Source organism: Polypterus senegalus, chromosome 1, assembly GCF_016835505.1.
Source record: "Polypterus senegalus isolate Bchr_013 chromosome 1, ASM1683550v1, whole genome shotgun sequence".
Taxonomy (NCBI): domain Eukaryota; kingdom Metazoa; phylum Chordata; class Cladistia; order Polypteriformes; family Polypteridae; genus Polypterus; species Polypterus senegalus.
The window spans coordinates 163,388,068-163,411,162 of NC_053154.1; the positions used below are offsets into that span (position 1 = coordinate 163,388,068).

Here is a 23,095-nt window from a genome sequence, read left to right on the forward strand (position 1 = left end):
AGGAAAAATAAGGTGATGAAATGCTATTGGAAAATTGATCTTTATCTGCCAATTACAAGAAGGAAAAAAAAAGTAAAATGGAAGAGAAGATGAAGGTGACATGTAACATTGATTTTAAACTACTGTTTAACCAGAAAAAGTAAAATATTGATCCTGGAAAAAAAAGTCTGAAATAAATCTTAACCGGTTATTCATCCAGAAATAAAAGAAAATAAAGAATTGATAACCTGATATTATTTAGTCATTTAATTTAAAGTAGGTGGCAAAAATGGTCTTAGCAGGAAATTTGACTAGTAAAAGTAGATTTTCGAGATTAATTTTGAGCTGTCAACCAAAACCAAGAAGCAACTTTTTTTGGGGATTAGCGTACTTTTACATGAAGAGTTAGCGATTTGTGGAAAGTGCAATAGCCTATACACACTATGCATTAAATGATAAAACACAAATACAGTCAAAGGCTACTTCCTGAAAGTGAACATAAAAATCACAATTAGGAGTTTGCTCAAATTGTGAGTGTCAGCTGAAGCTTAATGAATGGTGCAGCACTGGATTTTGCTGATGTACAATGTACTGCGCTGTAGCTGCTGAAACTCTTTAGCTGAACCCTAAACATCGAGTACTGCAGCCAGCTGTGTGGGGTATCCGAAGAGATTCTGTAGAGTACAAATAATAATATTACAGCCATCAATGTTATCTCTGCTTAATATTATTGTCATTCTACCAACCTATACAGGCCAAAACCTATCACTAGGTCTAAATAGAATAATAATTATTCAGACATCCTATCTTAGAGGCTTTTTTCTTACCTAAACATTGACTTTCAGGGGGAGCCAAATCATTACCACCAATCCTCTGAGTGCAGCTTCCGAGATGCGTATGGTTTAATCTTTGGGAAGGCCACCATGAGCTCTGGGCCCCTGCACCTAATCCGCTCACTTCAGGATCCATGTACAGTATGCTCATATTGTCAGAGACTAACCGCACACTTAACATATGCATCAATTAGTCTGCCTGGACATTCCTTTAGAAGGAATGACTAAAAAAATGTTTTTGTTCACAGCTTCATCCACTATTTCATTTCTGGGAATGCAGATAAGTGTGTTTTGGTTTGATTGTAATGTTATTGTTAGTAAGAGCAGTGGTGGTTCCAGGCATAGGTAGCATAGACAAATGCCTAAGGTGGGGATTCATTGGGGGCACACTAATACCCACATCCCCAGTACAGCATGACTGCATCTCCCCAATCTGTATGACCACATGACCTGATAATGGCACAGGCTCCATTCTGCACTGCCATTGCTGAGTGCTAAGCAGAACGAAGCCTAAAAAGAGGAATCGGTGGCTATCAAGGAATACTTTTCTCAAACTCTCTCACTTTACCGGTGATTGAAGTGAAATCAAACAAAAATGCGTACCTGCACCTATGTTTTCTTTAAATTTACATAAATATGTTTATTATTTGTGATATACTGTGCAAAGCCTTTCATTTTGCCTGCTTTACTATTAGATAGATAAGTCAATAACAATTAAATTATAAAACCTACACGCTACGGCCCAGCTCTGGATTAGCAGCTTTAAAAGATGGATGGATGAAAACTACTGCTGTATCTTTAGACTGGGATTTTCTGTGTTATAAGTAATGGCACAGTATTCCATTTATTGTTTTTTTTTTTTTTTTACATTTTAATATATTATATGTGCAATATCTTTCCTATTTCAGTGTTGTTCTATTTTATTTTATCTATTTTAAGACTGAATACAGAGGCTAACTGTCTAACGGGTAATACATATTGCTGCAAATTGCCATTGGTTTTGTTTTGAAAGAACTGGTTGCAGTAATTTGAGTGCTAATGGCACGGGGTTCCCACATATGTGACTAGAGTATGTGTCGCTGGTAGGCACAGCTTACCTTGTGTGATCTTCCTTAAGGCAGCTAATGAGTCAGGACCGCCACTAAATACATTAACATTTATTTGCTTAGCAGGCACTTTTATCCAAAGTGTCTTAAAAAAGAGGTTAAACTAATTGAATAACATCACTCTGGGGAATGTTTCGGGACAAGGGTACAAAATTGATCATCGCAAGCAAGTAGGACACTCATTGGTTAGGACGTGTAGCTCATCAGCCTAGCACAGTCACATTAATAAATCGACGTACATATCCATCTATCTACTCACCAATCCAACTTTCCATTTTCTTAGCCTGTTTTTTATGTCTTTTGTGTTTTATCTTGTACAGATTTTTGGGAAGTGATCACCAAGAAACTTTCTTTAAAAGTACTCAGCGGCACCAGATAGTAAGTGTTACTGCTTCCTTATTCTTAACTGCTGCCTTTTCTACATTCTACTGAACTTTTCAAAGATGAAAACTAAGCAAAATAAGATGTCATGCAGATGTTAAAATGTACATTTCAATGACACCCTGAGCCCTTTTTAGTCATTTTTGACATGCACATGTGAAAAAATTAGTAAACCTCATGAAATGAGTTGTGTTTTATTCTTTAACATATGTGAACATATCAAGATTTGATCTTCATTTAAATAGCAATATAGATAAAGATTATATAATGTAACAAACATCATGCCACATTTACATTTTTAGTCCATTGTAAATAAACATAAATGCAAATATTGCATGTGGAAAAAGTAAGTCACATTTAACACTATCTCAGATACCTAAAATTTAATTTCGGTGGCAAGTTTAGCCTGAGAACAGAATTAAAGATGCTAAAGTAGGTCTCTAAGACTTGCTTATGCCACAAACAGAAATCACATTTTTGTTTACTTCACAATCAAATTTTCATTCATTTTCATTCACCTTTATCTACAAATATTGTTTAAATGAAAATCAAATATTAATAAGTCCATATGTGTTAAATACAAAAAAAAAAAAAACACCACACTTGACATGTCACACTCTCCTGGTGGCAACTGTGGGGAAGACTACACAACTACACTTTTTTATTGGAAATGAATGTGGATTAATGGACTATGACTTCCCCTGGTGATACCGACACTTTGGTTTATTTTTTGTGGGGTGACTCAAGGATGTGTTTTAAACCACGGAATCACTTTACATCTGCAGATGGTGGATGTGAAACTCCAATGAGTCTTCAGGTTTCAAAGACAAGTATTATATGAAGTTGTGTTACTTCTTTGAATCATGAAAGAAGAACACCTACATGAATGACACATACCTGCAGATATATATTTCTGCACTTTGTGACCTTGGACTTGAATTCATTGTACTCCATAAAGTCCATTTTGTAACAATAAATTTCATTTGGTGTTTTCCAGAACTGCATCCATATAATTATGAGTTAGGGTGTTATCCCACCTGTTAAACCGATGACTGTAAAATTGCTCTGATTTATTTTCTCTTGAGAACAAATGTTTGCTTCTGGATCAAATTCACATGCTTGTGTAACTATAATAAAGAACATCTCCCAATTTAAAGCTTATCAATCCAGAATTTAGGATTGCCAAGAACCAGAGCCTATCCTGGCAGCACTTGGAGCTAAACTAAAAAACAAAACCCTGCATTATTAATATGTGATTAAGTACTGTGAACAGCTTGAAAGGCTATAACCGTTTGTCCATCTACTTTTTTGTAGCTACTTCTTCATACTGCTAATGTAATATAAAACAGAACCCAAGCAAAGAACTTCTTGTCTTGTTTTTTTAATTTTTTTTTTTTTTGTTATTTTGTCTATCTAAAAAACTGATTGACTCCACCAAACAGGACATACTTGAGCCTGTGTGTGTATGTGTATATGTGTATATATAACATACACCCCTTCAGTAACCATGGATGAAATAATCAGATGAGAGAAATATAATACAAAAGGAGATATGTACCTAGTGTGTATGTATGTATATACAAATACTTTCTTTAAAATGTAGCTTTCATTACCAATATGCAATCTAGTATAATCATTTATACATGCATATCCAGGCTGAAGAGAAGCCATTGCCGCAGTCCAATCATCATCCAGTTCTTCTGGTGGAAATGCTGATGATTATACTATACATCCAGTTTGGCAGAGTGCCGGGGGCATTCTTGTTGCAGACAGCTCCTTGCTTCTAGAAGGTCCTTCACTGTTATAAATACCCACACATTTTGCATATTCAGTGAGCATTTTGTGAAACATGCTGAGTATGGGTAACTACCATCTCAGGTTTCCTGAGTATGTTATACATGGACTGTGCTCTTCTAAGACTCAAACATAGCACATTACTTTAAGTATCTATGAACAGTGCTCCTGTCCTAAATACTTAGGCCTGCCTGAAAGAACCCTCTTTACTTCAGCTTCATGTATGCTAACATAATTGGGCTCACAAATTCACAATTATCAAATAGTTATTTTTCAGTTCGATGCAGAAGAATATTTAACACCACTTTCTCTTAATACATTCATTCTGTTTTCTGCAGCTCTATGAGATCCTTGCTCGGACACCCTATGGATCCCTAAAGAGAGGAGAAGTTGGAATTGACCGCCTGATCAGTGAAAATGTCTTCAATGCTGCCTACCCACTACATGATGTAAGACAACAACTTTGGCAGTGCAGACTTCCAGTTCTGATATGTCATGAGTTTAATTCCAGATAGGCTCTATTGATTCATTGCAGGTAAAATAAATCCATTATATTATATACTGGTCAACTCACACTGGACAAGTGAGTACTAACATAGAACGTTTGTATTGAACATCTGTAAATTGAAATATGTTTTTGGCAAATATGCCTCATAAAAATATCAGCCATTTAACCTGATGGGTTCTTTAAGGTTTGCTCTGGAGAAGTAAATTACAGTTTAAAATTGGCACACTTTCCTATTTCTGTCGATTATTTGGCCACATCAAAGACTTATATACACACGATTAGTGATGTGGTGCAAGCTTAACTCTACAAAATGAACAGGTAGTAAACATAATAAAGCTTGCCTCATATTACGTTTTTCAATGTGCATAATAGGGACAGTGGTGGCAATTTAGTAAATAATTAATCATCCAATGTATTTTATGATATGTCTATCACAGTGGATACTGTAGCACTTTATTAATTAATTGGCATTAGTCACTTTAAATTTATTGGTCCTTTCATAATGAGCCCCAACACAAGGCAGTGCTTGAGATAAAAATAATAAAACATTGTATTACTTATTTATGGAAAAATCTGAATTAAAGCCGGGGGTCTTCAGGTTCAGTCCTTGAGGGCCACAGTGGCTGCAGGTTTTTATTTTATTCCACTTTCTTAATTCTTTTCTAATAAAAAAACTTATTTAATTCTATGGTTAGTTCACACTTCCATTCCATCATGTCAGGTCATTTTTGTTTTTAAATTATGTTTTAAAGGCATCATTAAGCCCCCTAAAATGATGGAATGAAGGCAGATGTTTCATCTGTCCAGGACACCAACTTCATCATTTGAAGCATGAAAACAAAGAGGACTGATTTAGAAACATTTTTTTATGTTAAGTAGAATGCCCAGTGGGGGCTGGGTGGTCTTATGGCCTTGGAACCCCTGCAGATTTTGTTTTTTCTCTCCAGACTAACTGCAGTTTTTTTTTTATTTCTGTCCTCCCAGCCATCAGACCTTACCTTATTTTGTTGTTACATATTCTTTAATATCATTGCTAATTCTTAATTGTTTTTCTTTTCTTGTAATTTTCTCTTTGTTATCTTGCAAAGCACTTTGAGCACAAAAAATGTGCTGTAGAAATAAATGTTTGTTGTAGTTAAATAATCCATAAGCATTGACATAAATAATCAAACAAGGTCACATTAGAACATCTAAAACTCATGCAATCCATGTCAGGTACATCTTATCTTGCAGATTTTTCTTTTCTAAGAATGTCTTCCGCTTGAGCAAATTAGTACATTTCAGTCCTTCACTTTTTTTCTCCCTTTGCTATATAAATATTTTATCAAAACAGATACTCCATGATGGTTACTCACAGCTTGTGAGCTGATGACTCCTTTCATTTACATCTTTATGTTAAGTGGCAGATGATTAAGGAAAGAGGAAATACGTGAACAGCAGTGAATGCTGGGGTTTAAGCAAGCAATCAAGGGATAGTAATCTTAATGAGCATGTTAATGAAAATGAAGCACAAAAGTGATGCTTAAGCAATGATTGCTTCAGCAGCAGTGACTGGCTTATAATTAAGAAGCTGCACTGGAACAAAAACCTGCAGCCACTGCCTTCCCTCAGAAGCAAGCTTGAACACCTCAATGTAACAAAAATTCAAAACTCTCTTCCCATGATGTGCATTTTTAGAAACTCTGTGCTTATTTTTATTTCATTATTTGATGTGTATTTTTAGGGTCCATACCAACTGCCTTCTGGTGAGTTTGAGGCAAAATCATTAAACCTGCGTCAAATTCTCTACCAGTACTGGGGTCGTTGGAAGTGTTGGAAGAAATATCAGCCCTTGGACCACATTCGGCAATACTTTGGGGAGAAAATTGCTCTGTACTTTGCATGGTTAGGTAAGAAGCACTATATCTTTGTGCTTTCATTCCCTCATGGTGAAATCTTTTAGCTTACTAGTTAGTACTATTGCATTCTAAGTATACTCTCCTTAATCTCTCTTGTTTGTGTTTAAGAAAGAAAAAAAAAAAAAAATCAAACGTGAGCGTCAGTAGGAGCCAAGTTACCAGAACTATTCTATAACATTTCAGTAATGATTTACCACTCTGATGCTTATCCTTCTGATCATAAAATAGGTAATTACGATAGCAATTAACAAGAAAAATTCATAAATTGCAGAATTACGGCATTGAGATCAGTGGAAAACCAGAGATCGAAATTTTTGACAAATCTAAAGCTTTCACTCCTCCCCCATTAGATGATAGGTTATGGTGGGGGAGGGCACAAAGCAAAAAAATTCTTATAAAGGAATATATTAAAACTGAACAAGTATAAGCTCTGCATCTAGATTCTGATTCCACACTGTAAAACACTGGAGGCTGTTTGGTTAGAATCAGGCACAAGGCAGGAACCAACCCTGAAAGAAATGACAGTCGACCACAGGTCACACTTACAGAAGTGTTTTACCAAGGACTGTTCACTCACTGAAAAATGTAGACAATTTTATCTGGTAGGCATATGTTTTAGATGTGGTAGAAAACCATTATCCCATGGTGCCCCCGCCAAACATTTTTTTAACACTCTTTAGTGTAAACTGAATTTCCTTTTTAGCCACTTATGTGTTAACCATCAAACAAGTACTTATTTCATTTAATTTTTACTCAGAAGCAAAAAAAAGTTTTGACAACTGACTCCTCACTTCAACAACAATACCTTCTCAAACCTGTATAACCCATTTAGAGATGTAATGAAGCAGTGCCTAGTCTAGCCGCCCTGGGCACAAGGCAGGAAACAACCTTGAACACGTTACTAGTCCATTGCAGGCCCCATCTACACCCACACTCTCATAGGATCAACTTGGAATTGCCAGTTAACGATAAATGCTTATCTCTTAATGGTGTGCAAGAGCACATTGAGAAATAACTATGCAGACATGAGGGAAAACATGCAGATCCCACAAGGGTATCAACTGGGCACAGGATTTGAACCTTGGACACTGTAGCTTTGAGATGAAAGTCCTAACTACTCCACCTCCTCCATCTGTAGTTCAGTAGCCTACTATCTGTCTAAAGTCCCTATCCCCCACCAAAATGGCTGGGGATTAGCTCTTGTAAATGTTATAATTCACACCCTGGTCATATTTATAAAACAAAATCCATGTGGGCAAAGTAAGAATTGGTATAATCCAGCCATAAACTGAACTTGGATGTCTGGAGCTGTGATGCAGCAGCACTAACCACCGCATTATTATGCTGCATGCAATATATTATATACCTAACAAAATATGGAATTTGATAAATATTTAGGTAACCTGTCTATTCCTCATTATTTGAGTAGTTTCAGTCAATAGAAGTTCTGTTAGAAGGCAGTTTTATGTCTCTGCCGAATGGCAACAGTCAGTAGTCCTTCCTATTTTTTTCCAGAATTATAAATACAGTCTCCTCTTTGTGGTCCTAATACTTTTCTAACCTGAACTGGCTGACTTTCTATACAGTATATCAATGCTGCTGTAAGCCTGATTCAACTTGGATGAACATGCCCCAAACCCTTATAGGCTATCCTGTGTATCCTCTGGGTAAAACTATCAATTTCTGTTTCTTTGCTGTTAGAGATCTGTAACCTATCATTAATTTATCCCAATCTTTGTTGATTTCTTCTGTGTTCATGGCAGGATTTTACACAGGATGGCTTCTACCGGCTGCAGTTGTGGGTACTCTTGTTTTCATTTTTGGGATATTTCTGATGCTGACTGACATTCCCGCGTAAGTACGCTTCTACTACATTTAAAAGAGAATTTTGTGCCTACTTGTGGAATAAGCACTGGTGACAGTACAATTGTCGTAGCTCAGAAGAGCCAATGATGCTTGCTGTGTTTGTGTACAAGTTCCTAATGAAAAAACAATTGGGCAAAGATGCAAAATTATTACTCTTAGGCTATCAGGGAGCACTGCCAAACGTGTCTCTCTAAGTAAATCATCGTATCATTACTCTGTGTGACGAATGAAAATATTTTAGTTACTAGAAAAATATACATGGCCACTTTGTTAGGTCCTCCTATGTAGTGCCGGTAGGACCCACTTTTGACTCCAGAACAGCCTGAAGTCTTTCAAGATTGCATGCAACAAGGTCTGGGCACATTCCTTTAGGATTTTAGTCATGGTTGACTAAATAGTATTTTGCAGGCCCTGCAAATTTGCAAAGGTCTATTATTAGATTGAGATATGGGGACTGTGCATATCAGCATAAAACAGTACAGTCTTTGTTTCATGTTGCACTATCCTTCTGGAAGTATGCCTTTGAGTAAAAGGGTTGACTGTAGCCATAATTATTCCTTAATCATTAGGAGGAAAGCTTATGTACAGTGTGACATTGAAATGATGCTCCAATAATAATAAGAGACCTGAATTTTGAGATGAATTACACAACCATTACCAGCTTTAATTCAAAGTAGGATGGATCCATGAATTATACCATTTTTATTAATATGCTGATTTTACCATCCATAAATTAGAATTGTCAGCCCACTTGACATGTTTACAGTCTTCAGTCATTCATCTTGGTGATCATCTGCCCACTGTAGTCTAATCTTCCTGTTCTTGGCTTACAAAAGTGGAACCCAGTAGTGGACTTCTGCTGAAGACTACCAGCTTCAAAATTAGATGTTACGTACTGAGATCCATTTCTGCATATTACTATTCTACAGAGCTGTCATTTTTAAGGTTTTGTCGCCTTTTTGTTAACTTGAACAAGTCTCGATCCCACACATTACCATTGTTTATTGCTTCATTCTTCTTAAACTCTATAGACAGTAGTGCATGTAAATCCCAGGAGGGCAGCTAGGAATACCTTATCTGACACCAACAACCATGCTGACGTTAAAGTCATGATTTGCCCTTTTAAATGTTTGGCCAAGCAACATCTAGACCTTTTGACCACAGTATGCTATTTAATATATACAGTATATTAATTAAATTAATTAATTAAATGGTTACCTCCTGATTGGCTGTTTGGTGAAACAGGCTGTTTGCATTAATGAACTAATACGCAGAATTTTGAAATATTTGCATGACAACTGATTTTTTCCTTTTTTGTTTCAGCGAGGAGGTGTGTGAGAGTGGAGATAAGTATATCATGTGTCCATTGTGTAACATCTGTGGCTACTGGAATCTGTCTAGCATCTGCACCACTTTCAAGGTATGTAACCGGATTTTCAAATCTATTTTGCGAAAGTATGGAACTTTTGTGGAACTCCAAACTCATAGAATATATATACACGTATTTAATTTTGCATTAGAAGAAGTATAAAAGCAGTAAAGAACCTTTATAGCAAATTAGTGTTTAAAATTATTTTTCTCATGTATTAACTACAAATACAGTTGATAATTTAAACAATTTAATTCATTCATACGTGAGGTGGGTGGGCCTGTTTTTAGGCATTGCTTCTATGCAGATCTTCTCGAGCTCCAGGAAAGGAGGAGGAGAGGTTGGAAGCATTTGCTGATAGCATGTTGCTTGCACCCAACACCCTCCAAACCACCTGGATTAGGAACCTAAAGCAGCAGGTAACACCTCCGCACCACACTGGAACAGAAATTGGCAGCATTGAAATGGTATACAAAGTTTTTGAATCAGCACTAGGTCTTTCAGATCATGTCTTGCTTACAAAACATGGTGTTGACCTTTTCTAACCTAAAAGAGCAAATATGCTCATATCTACTCATTCAACATTGGTGTTTTAGAAGTTAGAATTTTGTATATGGAACCTGAGGTAGAAGAACTTTCCCCTTAAAACTACCACTGACCTCAATTTATTTCTTACAGGCAGGCCAGCTCTTTGACTATGGTGGAACTGTATTTTTCAGTATTTTTATGTCTCTTTGGGCTGTTACGTTTCTGGAATACTGGAAACGGACCAATGCTATACTAGCACATCACTGGGATTGCTCTGAGTTTGAAGAAACTGAGGTAATCTAAAAATGTGGGCTATTGTTTTTATTTATTGTGCAGATGCCTTTACACAAGGTAGACCAGGGGATCATAATACATTAGAATTATTAGCATATACATTTACAATGGCCTGTTTAACCCTAACCCTTTATAGGGTCTTACAATGGACTTTATAAGGTCTTCATAGGTTTCATTATGATGCATGCATGACACAGTCATAAGACACACACAGTACTACATTTTTTTCAAACTGGATGTTTCTTATAAATCTCTATTACTTTTTGCTAAACAAATAAAAAGAAAGTTAAACCTGTTGAGTCATATTTGTTACCTTGGGTTAACCTGATCTCATTCTGGGAGTGAGCACTAGCTGATCGTTAGTCAGGCCCTGATGTATGAAGCCATGCCACTGATCAAGTGTGGATGTTGCATTTTAAAACCACTGAATGTTGCGGTGGGCAACACGGTAGTGCAGTGGCAGTGCTGCTGCCTTATTGTAAGGTGACCAGGGCTTTCATCCCAGGTCCAACCTGTATGGAGCTTGCATGTTCTCCCTGTGTCTGTGTGAGTTTCCTCTTGGTGTTCTGGTTTCCTCCCACAGTCCAAATACATGCAAGTGAGGTGGATTGGCGATAATAAATTGGATCTAGTGTGTGGTTGGGTGTATGTGTGTGTGTATTTTCCCTGTGATGAACTGGTGTCCTGTCCATGGTTTGTTCCTGTCTTGCACCCTATGCTAGCTGGGATAGACTCCAGCACCTCCCTCCATGACCCTGTTCAGGACAAAGTGACTTAGAAAATGACTTACTGACTGACTGGTATGTTGGGACTACAAATCCTATAGGCAGTGTGGCAGTTGGCTGGGACCCATGTCCGGTTGGGACCCCCTTTGACACTGGATCCGGGGGAACAGTTATGGGATGCACACTATGTCCCCCAGAACACTTGTTGGCAGCCCCTCTGGGATGCATTGGGGCCAATATTTTGGAACATCATTCCTGTTGGGCTCCGTGGCTACCGCTATGGGGAGCTGCATGGCCTAACGAGACCGTCTAGGTGGGAATGCAGCCACACCCAGAGGTGCAGCCAGAAGAAGGTCAACAAGCACCTGCAGCACTTCCCGGTGGGATATAAAAGGAGCTGACAGTCACCACTCCAGCCGCCAGGGTCGGAAGGAGGGAGGACAAAGCTGCCTGGGAGGAGTAAAGGAAGAGGAGTGATTTTTGAGTGTTTTTGGTGTTTTCTTTGGTGGTGTTTTGGGACTGTGTAGGGCCTGTGGGACATGGGGAAGACATGCCCCATGGCTAAAGAAAAATTAAAAAGCTTTTTGTTTATTTTTATATGTGCCTCTGCTGTCAGTCTGTGTCAAGTCAATGCCTATATAGCGCCTTTGCCACAATAGTTAAAGGCAAATTCTTTCTGGAGTCATGGCTTCTTTACTTTGTATGAATTTCTACACAAATGACACTTTTCATATTAGTAATTAGTATCTTTTATAGGAAAAATAAATAGTTTTGATGTCATTCTTCCCTGCATACATGCTGTGGAAAAATCTGACTGAACTATATTATTTGTTTTCATATAACATATATTCACAGTTCACATTTATTAACATTCTCTTGTTTGCAAGCTTCTAAACCATTATATTTAATAGTAAGTTCTGAGCTTTTTGTTGCAACCCTTCATGGTTTGTTTTTTTTTTTTTTTTTGTCATTTATGTTCCTCTTTATTTTTCTGTTTTTATTCTTTATCTGATAGTATTTTCCTTTTGTTCCTTCTTAAAGTGCATGTTTGAACTGAATTTGCAATGAGCTTCAGTTGACCTATTTTCATTCTTAACTTTTATTTGATTTTACCATCTTAGTTTATTATTAACCTCATTTAACGCACTCAGAACTGTATTTATCACTGTGCACAAGTACCTTTCTTAAATAACTATGTCTTTAAAGTCTTAGCTTGCCTTTTAACAACCAATAAAACCTGACAAAGCAAAGTAAACTATCCTTCAAATAAATTACAAAAAAAGAAGTAATGTTTTAATAAACTTGTGTTTCAGGAGCGTCCCCGACCAGAATTCACTGCCATGGCACCAATGACTATGAGAAATCCCGTGACAGGTGCTGAGGAGCCGTATTTCCCAGAGCGGAATCGGATGAACCGAACCATTACTGGCTGCATGGTCATAATTATAATGGTACAGCTACTCTCACAATCTGGTATTGAACTCCTTGCTGAAGTTTCAAACAATCTTCTATACTTATATTTCTCTCATTTCCTAATGCTTCATTATAATACTATAAAGTCAAGTAAGATGGCCAGTTTTTTCTACATACTAGGGGGCTTTGCCCCCTGCTCGCTTCACTCTTCTCTCTTCTCCCCCAGACATCCTCTGCTCCTGTTTGAGGCCTTGCTGCCGAGGCGCACCCCTATTCTTTTAATTGAGAGACAGAACTGTCCCCTCTGACTATACACAGAGCTTGATTCACTCCTGAAAGAGACTTATGTTTTTTTGAAGTGTTTGAATAACATTTCTGTTTGTCTGTTTAACTCTGTGACTCAAGCGTTACAGCGTATGTGGATTTCACTTTCACCAAACAACAAATCTTTTAATTCTCACTGATACGCCTCTTCATTGGGAAGAATCGCTACTTTTCCCTGATGATAACATGAATTAGGTGATCTACAAGTCTCTGATTTAAAGTTTAAATCTGAACAATATATTTGATCTCTTTTCGCAGTTCCGTTATTTCACCGAGTAATAATTTGCATTTGTTTGTACTAATGCGATCTTTACCATCATTTTTTTAAGACCTTCAAATTTTAGTACTTTCATTATCTCTAACCTGCTCTGCATGTGTATCGTGCCAACATTTTTGAATTCTTTACAACGTTCTGCTTTGTCATCTACTCTTTGCCTTTTATTTCCAGCCCTGGGTATGGTTAAATCTCTTGACACTTAGTCTCATCTCACAAGAACGTTAAAGTATCTCTCTGAAAAAGTTATGTCTTGTCCCAAGATTTTTTTATTATAATAGAGAACCTTTCACTCACCATTCTAATTAGTGGTTTCCACAATGACATCACACGGGCGCTACTGTATATATCATCTGATAACCACTCTAGTCTACGGTGTTCCAACATTTCACGTAAAAGGTGAGAAAACAACACGACTAAAGGCATCTTTAATTACATCTTGAGTGGGAAGAGTATTCTACTTATTTTTTAGGTTGCTATAAAGGAGGAAATAAAAAATAATTTGAGTGTTCCATGTACTTCTGAAAAGGCTTACTGTTGTTTGAATTTAAACTAATTAAAACACTTTCTTCATAACCTCACTTTAAAATTCACTATAAATGTGCTATATTTTTATTGTAGATCCTCATGAAATTTAATGGACGGGTGTTTAGAAAAAAACTTTTTCAAATAAAACAGACAAGATTATATCAAGGTAGCTTTTAGGGAAGTAGCTAAACCAAAGCTAGCTGAAAGAAGAACTTCTCGAATTTTTCAAATAATGCCGTTCATCTATTTTCATACCTGTTAATCCAATTTAAAGTGTCAGAGCTGGAGCCTATCCCTGTAGTACTGGCCAAAGGAGGAAATCAGCCCTGGAAAGGCCTCCGCGGCCTTCAAGGCACTTCATCATAAACACACTTACACTCGCACTCATGCAGGGCCAATTTGGAGGTCAAAATTGATCCTCCAAGCATTGCCCCCCCATGGCCTAGTCATTCTTGTCCCTAAGCATCCTCTGGCTTTAATTGGCTATTTCTCTCACCCCTTCACCACCTAACAGCTAATGTGTAGTAAGTGTATTGGTACAAAAATGGCTGCCATCACATTATCAAGTTTGATACCACACATTAATGACAATAGAAGTGGCTCCCCATTCATTTTGAAAAGTGCTTTGAGTACTGCAAAAAATGCTATATAAATGAAAATAATAATAATTATTATTGTGTGTCTGGAATGTAGAAGAAGAAAAAATGTACTCTGAGGAAAACTCATGAATATATGAGGTGAATGTGCAAAGTCTACACAGGCAGTGTTCGCTTGCCTGGTTCATTACTTGAGAACGTGTAATAATGGAATGGAACCTCAATATTCCATGTGTAAATGTCACAATTGCTGTCATGGCCATAATAGGCAGAAGTGACCACAACAGTGTAGATTTTTACTACTTCAGTAATTAAAAACTTAATTCATATAATACTTCGTACATATTTTTCTTATCCAAAATGTACAATGTTTTAGTAGATTTAGTAGTAGGTAGTACAACTGTAGATTTTGACCATGTTAAGTACACATTGAAGGAGGGTGTATTTTATTGAGATCTGATTTTCATTTATTATCTAAAATTTTATCATAAGTTTCTCTTTCAAAAATGTTTGACATCATTATTCTAATTTGGAGATACTTCCTGTATTTTTAAGGCAGTCACAAAATATAATTTCTATATCAGAAAGTGACAGAAGGTTAGGAAAGTTGACTAGATCTCTCTTTGATAATGCCAATAGACTTTCACACTCACTCTTACTGATTTAATCTAAATCCTTTGGTGCTTCTTTTGAATTTTTTGTTTGTTTCTGACAAAAATATACACCTAAATCTTTTACGTACATTTTTTGAAAATAAAATCAGAAGAAATCATTTTGGACTTTACTGTTGTATATACAGTAAACTTAACTTGTGAAAACTGCTAAAAGAGATGTACCTTTGCAGGTTGTACTTTACTGTCAGCAGATTTCAACAGCTACCCAGTACTTCAGTAATGTCAGAAGCGGCACTACACTTTAATAGAAATTTCAAATTTTAGTAAAAGGTGCTAAAAAAACCTGTTTAAGGGCATTAGGAATGGTTTGTTAAAAATGGTGACTGTTTTGTGCTCGCTTGAGATTTCCAAATTATCTGTGAGGTGAGATATGACATATTTAAGACACTGCTAATTATTCGATTCCATTTAAATGCAGTTCACTGTATATAAAAAAATGTATTTTGTATAATTAGTGAGTTAATTGCCTATAAACACAACCATCTGTGACTCCTTGTTTTTGTTAAAGAATCGATTTTAAAGTACAAAATACAAGTTATCAGCCTCATCTAATTCCAGTTAGCCCAAAAAAAAGTGTAAACAATGCCATGTCATAGAAACAAGTAGCAGTATTATTGTTCTTTTTAGACTATTTGCTGCCAATCTCTAAAATATGAGCTACAATCAGAGTCTAGCGATCTACAGAAAACATTTTGATTTGGAGCTCAACATAAAAATTGTAGCTGCCTTATACTGTATACAGTACAGGATTTATTCACATATGCATCTTTTTCCTTAGTCTGTTTAATTTAATTTTACGGTCACAAGGTACTGGAACCTATTCCAGCAGTACTGGGCACAAGTCAGGAAACGGCACTGGAGAATTTACCATGATCACACTAATGATGCGCTAACTCAGTCATCACTTAATCTAAACTGCACATTTTTCTGTTGTAAGATGAAAATTCACATATAGTAAACCTGAAACTGAGATGATAGAAAAAATGATCACTTTTATAGTCTCAGTCATTCTTAAAGTGTCTGATGCTTTCCAGTTTATTTTCCAATTACAAGAGAGAGTTTCCAGAAGCTCATGAAGAAATGTTGTGGCTGGCAGTGAGGAAGCAGGGAGAAATGTTGGGGTATCACCCCAGTAACCCCGTTTAATCAAACAAAAAATAAACAAACAAAATGGGTGTTTCAAATGCACAACTGAAAAGATACTGATTTAAGGTCAGTTTCCCAGGCTTTCTCATTCTCTGCTCTCTTTCTAGTATGGGTCTTTGGTTCTTAGTGGATTCGGGTCAAGGTCTGCTTACCATGCCATTGCTTTATATGGTGGATCAGACAGAAGGGACTGAGCTTGTTCTAGATGTCACGGTTGGGCTGTGGAGAAAGGAGAGGATAGTGCTGGTGATATTCCTAGGTATTGCTTACCTCAAACAAGCTTATCTGGGGACCTCCAGGTGTGCATGTATAACAATATAAAGGATGTATTAACCTCTCATAAATACAGTACTTCTAGATTTCTAAGTATGAGCATTCTTTATTATTGAAAAGATAATTAAACAATTTCATTCTGTGCTCATTGTCCTCTTCTTGCTTTGCAGGTCACTGTTGTGCTGATGTTTCTAATTGCAATCATCTTGTACCGGACTATCCTTGGAATTATCATCTATAAGTCCAAAAATGACTTCTTTGTCTCTTGGGTAAGATTGTCCACCCATATTATGATATTTGACTTCACTAAATAACATTCAGCATTGCAACCCACAGAAAAACCTTGCCAAGTTTTGTGTTTGGGGTGTAATTGAGTACTTGCTTTTTATTTTCATATTGAATATTCTATATATTCAACTGAATAACCTTGTTCAAAATAAAGCATATGTATTTTATTGTCTTTTTACTGTCAGGCAGGGAGAATTGCTAGTATTACAGGCTCCGTGCTTAATCTACTAGTCATCATGCTTCTCTCCAAACTTTATACCTCACTGGCACATGTCCTGACTAGATGGGGTAAGGAAATATCTCTTTCTGTTTAAATATACAGTATATCTGATGTATCTATTCCTTTTGTAGTCTTACCATTTTATCAAGAATTATAATGAAATCTTTTCTGTGAGCTATATGCATGTGACACTAGCTTATGTGTAATAAACCACTAGATGTTAACTGCTGAGGCGTTGGATTTGAATCTTGTGGAATGTAATAATACTATTGCACCGATCTCTGCTAGATCATATACTTTGGGATGTGCTCTACTATGATAGTGTTGAGGCTATATTTGCTTGTTTGTCAAAAAGCTGTGGACTCACAGTTTTTCCTGATCCCCTGATAGCATTACTGTATTTGGAATAATATCAGAGGAATTGGGTTTTTGCTTGTTGTGGTGTGGATGTTATCTTAAAGTTGAAACAAAAAAGAATGTAATAGTAGAAATGATAATCACAAAGATGTTTAGTAAGTTTATGCTCCTCATCTCTAGGGCAGGAGTATGCAAAATCAGGCCTGAAGGGCCGCATCACCTGCAAGTTTGTGCTCCTAGTTTTTGAATACATGCCAGTTACACTCAGCAACATTTTGTGCTTCGTTTTCTTTAACTTGCTTGTTAGATACCCACGTATATTTTTGACTCTTTTAGTCATAAAAACAGAAAATGTTGCAGTTTAATCGTTTTTCTTTTCTTAACAAGCTGAAATTATAAAATGAAATGCAAATGACAAAGGAACCAGCAGCCCACCATGTGACATATTTCCATTTGCACCTTTGTGTGATCATCATGAAGTTATCTGTATTAATAAAATATGTGTCAAGAAACAGAAAAGTAAAAAGTGAAAGACTGAGAAGTACTAATCTGCTTTTGGCCACAAATCATTTGGATGATACTCTTGGAAAAGAAAAATGTATAGTTTAAGAATGACCTGAATGGAAACATTAACAAGGCATAAAATTAAATAAATTCTGTTTTTAGCAAGGACTGTTTCTGGAATAAGCAATTTTATTTGAGCTAAAACGCGCCACTACTGTAGCCCTCCAGAACCAAACTTGATCTAGAGCTTTGAGTGAATATGTTAACTTCATTGGAGGTGAATGAGAAACAATTGCATTTTCTCCACTTTAACAACCACATTTGCAATTTTTCAACTGTCCACATGTATGATGCCCATTATAAGACTGTTAGAGCCTTCATATATTTAGTAAATGTGTTTTTAGAATGTAATCATTACATTGTTTTTATATTGCATCACCTTAAACTATAGGGGAGAGAAAATCTTCTTGAATCCTATTTATTCTAGCTTTATTTTGGACCTAGAGTTCTCTAAAACTAGACGTTTACATTCTTGTTTATTTAACATTCATGTTTAATTGTAAGCTTCAAAGCTCCTCAGAGACCCACTATCAAAGGAGTCCTACCCCCGTAATCAAAAAGTACACTTCCATCCTGGATCAAATAACAAAAAAAAGTGTATATTTTTATTTTGTAGTTAATGAGAAATAACAGGATAAAGATTTGAGGTACCAGTGGATAATCTTGCTTAATATCTAAATTGAAATAGGTTGTATTTTTAGAAAGGGTAAAAAAGTACTTTTATCAATGTTGTGTTAAAAAAAAAAAATAAGGTCTCTTCAGGAACCACTTTACATAAAGGCTGGATCCAAAGTGAAAAGGTATTCCTGTAGCTGATGGATTTATGTAGTGGGGCAGGATGATCGATGTTTTCATCAGAAGTGATGTCAGTGGTTCTCTCAATTGTTCTCCTCCTTCTAGGGCAAAGGAATATTGGGTTAGTAGCAGTGTCACACACACATCCTTCCCTGTAGTATTTGATTATCCCATGAACATTAGACACATCCTTATCTCACGTACTTGACAATTACTATAAATTTATTAAACAAAAAGATATGCCCAAAAACAAACCTAAAGTAACCAGAAATTGTAAATCAAAAACAATGGCAATACCAATACACACATAACAGTAACAAAAAGTACTCTCAACATAGCTAAATCAAATATCCAAACTGGAACTGAATAAAAGTGAACATAAATGCCAAAATAGCTACATTATGGCCCATGAATCTTTTAAATTAGAGCTGCAGCAGTCTCACAACTGTGATATCAGGGAGCCTTGTCCCTTTTGGTTCCATTTCAAGTACATAAGGTACGCAACATAAAGGAAAAATAAACTTTTCACCTAGCCTTAATTACCGTCTTTCCAAAGAAAAATAAGGACGTATTACAATAGGCTTCATACAGACCAATTTCAGTTCTGAAAAATGATGATACTCTCCAAAGTTCTGTAATATCTCTGGACCAAACCAAATTTTTTAAAGGCACACGCTTAGTTTCAAACCTTCAGTTTATTGTATTATAGTCACCCATAAAATGTAACACCCCAGAAGTTGTAATCTTTTAGATGAAGAAAAAGCCTTTGACAGAGTTGAATAGGACTACCTATTCACCACATTGCACAAAGTTGGGTTTGGCCTAAATATACTGTGTGTGCATGGATAAAATTGTTTTATACCAGTCCAGAAACCCTTGTTTATATTAACAACATTATCTCAAACTAATTAATGTGGCACTTGACAAGGATTCCCTCTTTCAACATTGGTTTTTGCAGTTGTCACATACACATGGAGATCCTAGTCACACAATTATATATGAGTGATGCCCTACTGCCAGTGACTCTATAATATTCTGCATAGGATCCTTTGGACTTATGTAAATAATGGTGATGCCACAGGCCTGTCAATTCCCTTTACTCTACATAGGAACTCACTATCACTAGCTCTAACACACATACGAGGGTCCTAGAGATGCACAAAGGCTCAACACCCTTTTGTTTCTAAGTAAAACGGGGTTTTACTTCTACTGCACCTGTTCTTCTGTTGAGGTACAACCTCTGCCTTGATAAACCTGTGGGCAATTAAGCTGCAGTCTTCCCACACCAGGTACCATAACGTTTACTTAAGTCACTTAAGATATAAAGATGAAGTATGGAAATGTAAAAGCAATGTGGCATTTATTAAAGTATGAGAAATAACAAAGAGATGGTATGATAGAAAAAAAAACAGATGCAAAAGTATGGGTTATAGTCTTAGAAAAGCTTACTGAAAATAAGTATGTTCATGGGTGGATGTTGGCCTGGGTAGCTTTTTAATTTAGTAGTTGGTGTGATGCATGAGTTACGTTCACCAATGTTCACACAAAATGACCCTCCTTTATCTCTCTGACGTGTCTTGGTCTCTGAAATTGCTTCCAATGCAGTTCCTCCTCTTTTGGTCCCTTAGATAACTATTATTTATATTAAAATCATATATTTGGTTTTAGAACATATGATATTGTAGACATATGATCGGCTAACTGCTCTGCTGATAGTTGACTCTGTCCAAAAGCTTTGATCTATTGTTCCTGTTTTCTTTTAAGTTCTAAAACTTGTGTGGTTAGTTTTTAACTAAAAGCACCATAAATTGTTTGGATAACAAACAGATGCATTAATATTATACATTACTGGCACAAGAATTATGGAATGTACAAATGATCAAAATTAAGAGAATATGCAGAAGTATTTAGATAAGTTGCTTTCAAACATTCTTTTTTAAATTAGCCAAGTCAAATGCTTAATAGTTTTATAAAGTATTGTTCATCACAGTTCATTTGAGCTAAATTAAAATTTAATATAAGTACTCTGTAAGTTCAAAATATGACCATTTTACTCTTTAAGACACTCCCTAATAATGGAAGGTTTTTTTTGTTTTGTTTTCTTATGTTTGTCTCACAGAGATGCACAGAACTCAGACTAAATATGAAAATGCCTTCATTTTAAAAGTTTTCATATTCCAGTTCATCAATTTCTACTCCTCTCCTATCTACATTGCCTTTTTTAAAGGCAGGTAAGTCACATGAGTTTATAAACATGTTCAAAGGAAATTCTGCTGCTAGCTGAGCCATTTCAATAGTAACATGTGGGTTGAACTGCATTAATATATTTGAATAAACCAATTTACCAGAGTGTTAAAATATTAAAACCCTAGGTGGTTTCTGAATCTGGTCCTCATTAGCCCATTCACAGAGTCTATGCAGCTTACACTTTCAGATTTAATGAGCATGGATCATTCATCAAATTTTAGTGTAACAACTCCTAGACCCCTATTTTAGTTAAAATTGAGTAAAGATTTGAAGGCCACAAAGGTAGTATTTTATTATTTTTCTATGTTTTTAAGCTCTATACTCGTGGAATTCTCTGTGACAATCAAAATTACTTATTTTGTTTTCAAAATTGAACATATTTTTATCTTGTTTCCTCCTAGTTTCTGTTTCCTGAAATTAAAATAAATCAGTTCCTTTGGTCTTACCTCTTTGTTGATGGGAGATTTTCACTCAACCTTATAAAGTGCTATTAGATCTTCCTTTCAATACAGATAATGCCACTGCGTGGGATGTTCTAGATGTAGGCCTACCCTACACAATTGTGTTGTGCATTTTAAGCATGACCTCTCTTGTTTTATATCTGGCAAATCCCTACATAAGCTGGCACACTGTTAGCCTTTTTAACTGGTTCTGCTTACTATGTACTTGTGGTTCATTTTGAGTTTTGTAGAATTCTCAGTTCTATCATGTTAGGAAGGTCATGATGAGCTTTATACAAGAATGTAGCCATACAAGGACTAGAAAATTACATGAAACATGCATTTGTTGTTAGCCACAATAATTGTTAAATGCACTAAGACTTGTTCATTTGATGTATTTGCTGATAAATGTACAAAGCTGGAGAAGCAGAATTACCAGAAATGGACAAGAGGTCTGACTAGACTCTTTTTCCAGTCCCAAGTCTATTCCGTGTGTATGATGAATACACCATGAGGCGTTTGTACGGTGGAAACAAACGTCATAATCAGAGTTATTAATTTTGATACACTGATGACATGAATGCAATCAATGGAAGAAATGATAGATACACTAAAATCAAAGATCATGATAAAGCAAGGAAGTAGAAATGCCATCCTTTATATATTTCATGAATTTGTGTATCTGAGGATCACACCCCTGACTGATCTTGATTAAGCAATTCCACCCTGGGAAGAGAGGGAGTCCTGTTGCTGACAGATGGGTTTCTTTCAGTTCCCACAGCCAGAAGAAAACACCCAGTGAGGGCAACTGACTTATTCCCCTTCTGGTTGGAAGACTTTATACGTGAGAAACTCGCAGAAGGTGGCATCTGATTCTGGACCAATGCTCAAGAGAGACAGAGCTCCAAACCAGACGTGATCACTAAAGCGATGCTTTGCTTTGTTTTACATTACTTTGTATGTGCCATCATGCACCATTTCTGTTTAAAGTTTTTCCTTGCATTTATTGATTTATTGTGACCCAGTGTCATACCTCACACAACTACTAATATATATATATATATATATATATATATATAGATATATATATATATATATATATATATATATACTAATAAAAGGCAAAGCCCTCACTCACTCACTCACTCACTAATTCTCCAACTTCCCGTGTAGGTAGAAGGCTGAAATTTGGCAGGCTCATTCCTTACAGCTTACTTACAAAAGTTGGGCAGGTTTCATTTCGAAATTCTGCGCCTAATGGTCATAACTGGAAAGTATTTTCTCCATTAACTGTAATGGAGTTGAGCTGGAAAGACGTGGGGGGGGGGCGGAGTTTTGTGTGACATCATCCACGCCTCCGACGTAATCACGGGAACTGACTGTCAACGCAGTGCGTAGAAAACCAGGAAGACCTCCAAAAGCGCTTAAGAAAACATGCATTATATAATTGAGAAGGCAGCGAAACAATAAGAAGCGAGCGAGTGACATATACTACCATATTCATGAGTGCTGCTACCTCGGAAAGAAAGCAAGGTGTAAACCTAAACTTTAAATTAAGTTCATAGACAGGCTACCGCTGGCGGTTCACATGCCCACAGGTAATGCGGGATACAAGTTTAATGAGAGGACGCAGGATATAAACGAGAGTTTTGATCACTTTGTAACTAAGTTAAAA

At 36.3% G+C, this 23,095-nt stretch overlaps 1 protein-coding gene across 3 annotated transcripts in view; it reads left to right on the top strand.

Annotated features, from left to right (window-relative positions):
* ano7 (anoctamin 7) overlaps nucleotides 1-23,095 on the top strand; it is a 123,922-nt gene that overhangs the window by 74,790 nt on the left and 26,037 nt on the right. For all 3 annotated transcript variants that reach the window (XM_039761809.1, XM_039761800.1, XM_039761818.1), the window contains 10 exons: nucleotides 2,239-2,296; nucleotides 4,432-4,542; nucleotides 6,325-6,490; nucleotides 8,263-8,353; nucleotides 9,689-9,785; nucleotides 10,413-10,556; nucleotides 12,595-12,732; nucleotides 16,680-16,778; nucleotides 16,983-17,085; nucleotides 20,853-20,964. In XM_039761809.1, the coding sequence (XP_039617743.1) occupies nucleotides 2,239-2,296; nucleotides 4,432-4,542; nucleotides 6,325-6,490; nucleotides 8,263-8,353; nucleotides 9,689-9,785; nucleotides 10,413-10,556; nucleotides 12,595-12,732; nucleotides 16,680-16,778; nucleotides 16,983-17,085; nucleotides 20,853-20,964 (1,119 nt within the window). The remainder of the gene's footprint in view (nucleotides 1-2,238; nucleotides 2,297-4,431; nucleotides 4,543-6,324; nucleotides 6,491-8,262; nucleotides 8,354-9,688; nucleotides 9,786-10,412; nucleotides 10,557-12,594; nucleotides 12,733-16,679; nucleotides 16,779-16,982; nucleotides 17,086-20,852; nucleotides 20,965-23,095) is intronic.